Source organism: Sander lucioperca, chromosome 20 (assembly GCF_008315115.2).
Source record: "Sander lucioperca isolate FBNREF2018 chromosome 20, SLUC_FBN_1.2, whole genome shotgun sequence".
Taxonomy (NCBI): domain Eukaryota; kingdom Metazoa; phylum Chordata; class Actinopteri; order Perciformes; family Percidae; genus Sander; species Sander lucioperca.
Genome location: NC_050192.1, coordinates 25,821,832 through 25,828,923, shown reverse-complemented (window position 1 = coordinate 25,828,923; position 7,092 = coordinate 25,821,832). Strand labels below are relative to the sequence as shown.

The 7,092-nt window shown below is 42.4% G+C and overlaps 1 protein-coding gene across 7 annotated transcripts in view; it reads left to right on the top strand.

Annotated features, from left to right (window-relative positions):
* The window catches only part of LOC116054747 (aryl hydrocarbon receptor nuclear translocator-like protein 2), a 31,232-nt gene extending 24,540 nt beyond the window's left edge, over positions 1–6,692 (top strand). For 2 of the 7 annotated variants that reach the window (XM_035996250.1, XM_035996248.1), the window contains 8 exons: positions 1–101; positions 764–870; positions 1,423–1,573; positions 1,811–1,866; positions 1,964–2,075; positions 2,552–2,645; positions 3,572–3,704; positions 5,943–6,692. The exon at positions 1–101 is cut by the window's left edge and continues 134 nt beyond it. In XM_035996250.1, coding sequence (XP_035852143.1) covers positions 1–101; positions 764–870; positions 1,423–1,573; positions 1,811–1,866; positions 1,964–2,075; positions 2,552–2,645; positions 3,572–3,704; positions 5,943–6,094 — 906 coding nt within the window. In that variant the 3' untranslated portion in view covers positions 6,095–6,692. Of the gene's footprint in view, positions 102–763; positions 871–1,422; positions 1,574–1,810; positions 1,867–1,963; positions 2,076–2,551; positions 2,738–3,571; positions 3,705–5,942 lie in introns of those variants that run through there. The other 5 variants (XM_031306459.2, XM_035996249.1, XM_031306458.2 and 2 more) reach the window with 5 other exon arrangements.
* Positions 6,693–7,092: the final 400 nt, after the last annotated feature.

Below are 7,092 nucleotides of genomic sequence, written 5' to 3'. Positions count from 1 at the left end.
ACTCCCATGTCCCACCAGCCTCCCAAAGAGCTCACCATCAGGCCCTCTGAGTTTGTGACCCGCTGGGCCATCGACGGCAAGTTCACTTTTGTAGAACAGCAGTGAGTTTCCTGATTTCAACTCTATCTGCAAGACACTGCAACATTATTTTGCACATTACGTTTTGCAAGTAAACTCTTAACTTATTTTTCCGTAATTGAGCAGCCCTAGCACACAGTTTAGCTGAAAAGAAATGGTAAAGTGGATGGAAGGAGGCCTCTGAGCGCAGTTTTTTTCTCTTCAGCTGTCAATTTAGACAATTGAAAAAAGCTATAAGACAGATTTCAGAGGGCTCTACATTAAGTCAGTGCTAAACGCTAACTGGATATTTGAAAATAAGACTACATCTAAGTTCCAACCGAGCCGCCCAACTGAAACTAGTTCAAAAAACGTCTTGAAAATACATTCAAAAAATGTTCCCCAGTGGCTTAGGCCTGGTGGGGGGCAACTTAGGCCTGGTGGGGGGGCAACTTAGGCCCGGTGGGCCACCAGTCTTGCAATACACTATGGGGAAACTCTGTAATACCACAAGTAGTCTATAGTGAATCATTTAATCTAATTTCCCATATGTGTAACTGCTGAATGTTCCATGTGGAGCGGCTCATTTATACAGCATTCACTTCCATTTCCACTTGTCACTTGTTTTTGAAGCGGCACAATCCTGAGAGACGGTGAAAGACACCAGAGTAACTAAACTCCTTTTGCATCCTCTCCCTTTTCCCAGAGCCACGACAGTTATCGGTTACTTGCCGCAGGAAGTTCTCGGCACGTCGTGCTATGAGTACTTCCACCAGGACGACTTGCTGCACCTCGCAGACAAACACAGGCAAGGTGATGGAACAAAGCAGCCACGGATGGAAATGTTAAAGGAGAATTCTGGCCAATTGTTATGTTAATTTTGAGCGAGCTAGCTACTGGCAGGATAGAGACAGGGTAGGTGAATTTAAACAATGTCTGAGTTGAAAGCGCATCTTGTTGTCACGTAAGGGCCCTGTTCATGTTGCACAGACATTTTAATTGCATTTTGTGTCTGTTAAGAGGCACAAAGGCACTCTAAAACTTGCCCCAACAACTGCCATTTCAGCTAAGTGGAAGCTTGTAGACGTAGCTGCAGCTACTCCGTGTTGCCAGCACCGATTCCGCTCGTTTTTTTTTCTATGGACTGTACTTGCATATTTATAGCGATCAAGATTAACGTAAAAATTGGCCGGAATTCTCCTTTAACCCTATATCTGATTAAATCAAGAACTTAACTGAGACATTTGAACCCCAAATCAAGATATCTATGTTTCCAAAATGCAACACTTGTGTTGAGTAGAAGTTCATGAAATTGGACTTTTCAACTTAACTCTGTGATAACACTGGTGTCCAATCTCTTGGCAGTTCTGCGAAGCAAAGAGAAGATCGAGACACGGTGCTACAAGTTCAAGACAAAATATGGCTCCTACGTTTCACTCCAAAGTCAGTGGTTTAGTTTCACAAATCCATGGACCAAAGAAGTCGAGTTTATCGTGTCTTCAAACCAGGTTATCTCGTAAGTATCGATTTATTTATGAAGATGTGGATATTAAGTGTTACCTGTGTCAGATACAATGTAGCTTTAGAAGGTGTTACAAACCCATTAATTCATGCTCTGCTCTCATATTTTACAGCACCAAAAACTGATCCAAAATGTTTCTGTTTCTGTGTTGATTTCATATTGTGCCATAACACAGCTTTAAAAATACAGTTTAACCATGAATTTAGCAGCATAAATACTCTTTTGCACCAGCAGGGGGCCTGGTCACACAAAAGATGAGGAGGCAGGCAACTCAAAAGCACTTCAGGGTAAGAAAAACATGGAGTGTATTCATATAGGCATTCATCTCTTGTGTGGGATTTTTTAAAATGTAAATGTTGATTTTATTGTACTCTGCTTTCACAGAAGACACAAAGCAAATACCCATAATTCCCAGCCTTTCCAGTGGTTTGGGCACAATGATCTACGCAGGCAGCATAGGGACCCAGATCGCAAACGAGCTCATGGACTCCTACAGGTGCGTTGTGTGTGTGTGTGTGTGTATATATATGTATTAAAGGGATATTTCACCGCTGGAAAGATGAATATTTATTAAATTGGGTCATTTATGTAGTAGAAATGTGAAATTTGTTTAGAAGTTGGTGCCTTCTAGACTGAGAAACGCCAGAAAATGTATTTTTGGCTCATGTGGATGAAAGATAGCGTAGTCTGGTACACTGTTGTGTAATGAATTTACCAGATGTTAATAGTCATTCCAGCGAGGCGCAATGACTGATAATGACCGGTAATCTTGCTTGTCCACTTCCGACGAAGTGATGAACCGTTGTTCAGTTCTTCCCTACACAGTTCACAAAAAAGTGCCATGTGTAAATGCAGTGCCATGTAGCGGGGTAGGGCACATCAAATAGGATACAAATATAAACAGTTATAACAAGCCTGGAAGAATATTTCTGATAATTCAAATTTCAAGTCATTTAATCTCCTGCTGTGTTCCAGGATGAACTCGTCTCCATCCAGCAGGGCTTGCAGTCCGTTTGGCCCGACCCAGGAGAAGTGTCCACAGGTTTCCCCACAAACCAGCACTAGTGTGGGTGACCTCTTCATCATTTCTTATCATTATTTACTTGGAGGCAAATTCAATTATTTTTCTTAGCATTTATGAAATCAAGCCATAATCAGTGTGCTTGTTGACCAGTATCGGTATCGCCTCCGATACTGCGTTAAACGCTGGTATCGGTATCGGGAAGTACTGGAGTTAATGCACCGATCCGATACCACATAATACAGCCCTAAAAAAAAATCTACGTTAAAGTAGTTTATTTATGTTCTTTTTCCGTTATAACTGACTGTCAAACTGGATAATAAAAGAAAGTTCTGTGGCGTTCATTGTTTCACAAAGAGTTTAACCTGAGCCAGGCCGACAACAAAGATAGAAATCATATCACATCCATACAGGGATAGTAGTATACATATTATTAAAACATAATAAAATATATGACACACTGGTATCGGATCGGTACTCGGTATCGGCCAATATGCAAGTTCAGGTATCAGAATCAGTATCGGGAAGCAAAAAATGGTATCGGACCATCTCTAGTCGTAACCAGACAATTCATTGAATTTGCAACCTCATGTAACAAAAATATAAAGTACTGTTACTTGTAATAGAATGATTCCATCACATGTAACTGAAGTCACAGCTTGACTTATATTGACTTGTATTTCCACGACAGCATGCTCACATGTCCTTATAGTGTGTAAGTCTTATTCCAATGTAAGACGTATTAAAATGTGACCTGTGATACTTCTTTGTCATTGACAGACAGGTACTTATATTATTCTTTATCACCCTCTGAAGACAAATATTGTGCAAAACTTTGCACAGGAAAATGTATGTATATTAAGACACTTCAGCAACTTGTTTTCCTGAGTTTAATTACTCCACTTCAGTAGAGGAAACATGAAACATGAGGCCCTGTGTGGTGTTTTAACGTTTACCCTGACTTTTTGCAGGCGTCCAGCAGAGAGGAGGCATCAGGCAGTTCATCCCAGTCCCAGTGTGACTCGAGGACAGCAGCGGGCACGAGCAGTGCAACTTCTGAAAGCTTGGCTGCTGTCAGCAGGATAAACATTAACCCAATCCAAGGTATTATCAGTTTTTCTCTACTTCTCTGCAAAAAGAAGAGGAAATGGGCCACACTCACAAAACCCTGTCCAAAGGCTTCAAAAAATGCTTTTGACATGTTCTATTGACAAAGAACTCACATCAGTCTTTAGCTGTGTCGGAATCTGTTCCCTCATTCACTCATTCACTATTCCCTATATAGTGTTTATTATATAGTGAACTATATAGGGAACGACCAAACGAGATTTCGGTCACTACACTGAAAACATTGTTGTGTCTGTAGATGCGCCGGTTATTTGTGTGAGGGAGAGGGGGCGCGCTGCCCAGCATCATCATCAACAAACCCAAACAAAAATACGTCCCTGGAACAATACGAGCACTCAGGAGAATAGTAAAAGGTTGTATATGTGTTACATTTCCAATGTTTAGAAATGAAAGTCCGCTCCATTTTTCCTCTTTCAGTTTTTGCGGTTACTTCTGCTTCTTCTTCCCCTCCGGGAAAACACGACTGCTTTGCATTGTGGTATACGGGAGCAAAATGTAGGGTACATCGTATGTACACCCAAACAGGTTTTTTTTAAATTTATTTCTTATTTTTTATTTATGTCAACAATCAACACACTTTAAAAGAGAAAAAATAAAAATAAATCAAATAAAACACAATCCTATACGAATTAATCCGATTCCATCAAAGAACAAAGTACTAATTACTTTACAGCTTAAGATTTTTGCACACAAAACACATTGTTTAAAGAATACAAGGTTTTATTATAAATTAAAGAAAGCCAACCCCTAACGGCCTATAAGTCCAGCTGAAATGATTAGACCATTAAACACACAACAGTTTGGATCGTTTCCAGTTTCTAAAATGTGAGGATTTTTCAGCATTGAATACTTTTACTTTTTATACTTTTAAGTACGTTTTCCTGATATGAGTACTTACATACTTTTACTTAAGTAACATTTTCAGTGCAGGACTCTTACTTGTAACAGAGTATTTTACAGTGTGGTATTAGTACTTTTACTTAAGTAAAGGATCTTAATACTTCTTCCACCACTACCTACTCTGACCTCCTCCCTAAGTGGACTTTCTCGCTCTTTATACTACGTCACCTGACTTCCTACTTTGCTTCTGTCATAAGTACTACGGGCACTAGAGGTCGCTGCAACTATAAACCTAAATATGGGTCCCAATAGCATGTACAAACAACCTATGGGGTCGTTTTACTTCAGACCAAAAGAAGCGATCCAGCGATTTGCCGCAGGGTTGTGCGGCAGGGGGAGTGTCAATGAAACGGCCCATTTGTGTGACGTCCTGTTGGGTTCTTTAACCCCCCAACGTAGCACAAGTAGACTTTATGTTTCACAATTACTGTTTTCCATCAGATCGTTTATGGATCTCGATTTTTCCGACCACACTTGAAGGCAGCTTTATTTCACAGGAGAGAGAGAAAGACAAGAGACTAGCGAGTGCTTTGTTGTTGCAGGAAACATGGACATGCAGGAAGCTGTTACACAAACTCCCAGGCAGTTCAGTGCTTGTATTTCGTTTTTTACCCTCATAGTGTTTTAAAACCTACTCGTGGCAGCAATAAGGCAGTGATGCTTCTTGTTTACTGTACGGGATTCTCACGCCGCCTCAAACCATTGCTCAAACCACTGCTCAAACCACTCTGACAAGTCTGATTGCTGGTTACTTGATAAGCCAACGCAGCGTGACGTGGGATTTCTCCAAAAGTTTAGTCAGTCTCACCTTTTTGCCACAGGCCTGCTGCGTTTTTTTTTTTGGAGGGGACTGAATGGAGAGACCTGCGTTTTTGCCCAACCGTCGGACGGCCGACACAGGCTGTGTGAATGCGGCCTTATGGGGAAGGACAGTCCCGATATTCCACAGCGTCAGTTTTTTCCCCCTAAAGGTCTGATTTGTTGGGGTGGCAGTAGCTCAGTCCATAGGAAGTTGGGTTGGGAACCGGAGGGTAGCTGGTCCCCGTACGTGTGGACTGGTAGCTGGAGAGGTGCCAGTTCACCTCCTTGAGCAAGGCACCAAACCCCCTCCCCCTAACTGCTCGGGGCGCCTGTCACTCACTCTGACATCTCTCCATTTGTGCATGTATAGGACCTGAGTATGTGTGTGTGTATTTCAGGCCTGTGTGTAGTGTGTTCTAACACAACAGAGTGAAATAATTGTAATTTCCCCACTGGGGATCAATAAAAAGTATACAATTAAATAAAAAACATTCTTTGCTGTGTGTCACCCAGGCGAGCCGTCCCAGCTGGACTTGGACTTGGTGCCGGGCCTGAGCAGCTTCAGCAGCGACGAGGCAGCCATGGCGGTCATCATGAGCTTGCTGGAGACGGATGTGAACATGGGTCAATCGGAGGACTTTGAAGACTTGCACTGGCCTTTCTAGAGGACGCACAGACATTAAGCTCGCACATGCTCTCACGCAGAGAACTCGTTCACTGGTTTGCTCTGTGGCCCGCTGAGCTGGCCTTGCACATTTGATCCCACTGAACCATGTCGTACTTGAGGAAACAGGACAAATAGAAAACGTTAATAGAAATTAAGTTACTGTGATTACCTTGTTGGTCCCCCTGGCTCTCGCCTGAATGAATGTGAGGTTCAAGTTTGTTTTATTTAAGATAACTTTTTTGGCATTTTAGGTCTTTCTTTGTGACAGCACAGCTTAGACATGAAACGGGAGAGAGAGGGGGAACGACATGCAGCAAAGGGCCGCAGTTCGGAACCGAACCGAACCCGCGGTCGCTGCGTCCAGGCCTCTCTGCATATTGGCGCATGCTCTACCAGGTGAGCTACCCAGCCACCCGAATGTGAGGTTCTTGTGTCCCGCGGAGCATGTGTAGATTCAGTGTGTGTCTGTGACACTTCCTCTTAAACCCAGACTTCCAGTGCACAACGATTGAGCTATTCGCTCTGCTCTGACGCCCAATGAGTGACGAGGCCCCGGGGGGGAATCAGACTCCTGCCATGTGCAGTGTTGCTAGAGAAACTCCTAAAACCTTTGAACATTTGCAAAAAACCTTCGGTACCCGGGGATGACGTATATGTTTTTCATAACATGTGATTCTTCCATTTTATTTATTTTTTTACTCAGTTTTTAGAAGATCCCCTCCAGACCCTATTTAAGTCATGTAAAAAATACCACGTTTAGAAGTGTTGTCCGATATTGTTTCCAGTAAGTACTGAAGAAGGCTAAAAAGAACGTAAAATGCTTTCCTCCCTTTATTGACAATTGCATTTAATTTTTGCAAATATACATAGAGATGCCTCAAGCCTGGTTTATCCTCTGATGGCGCGCGAGCTAGGAGCACGTACAAAGCGTCTATGCTCAGCGCTTTGTTCGTTGCAGTATTCTCTGAAACGCCAGGGGGCATACAAACTAAATAT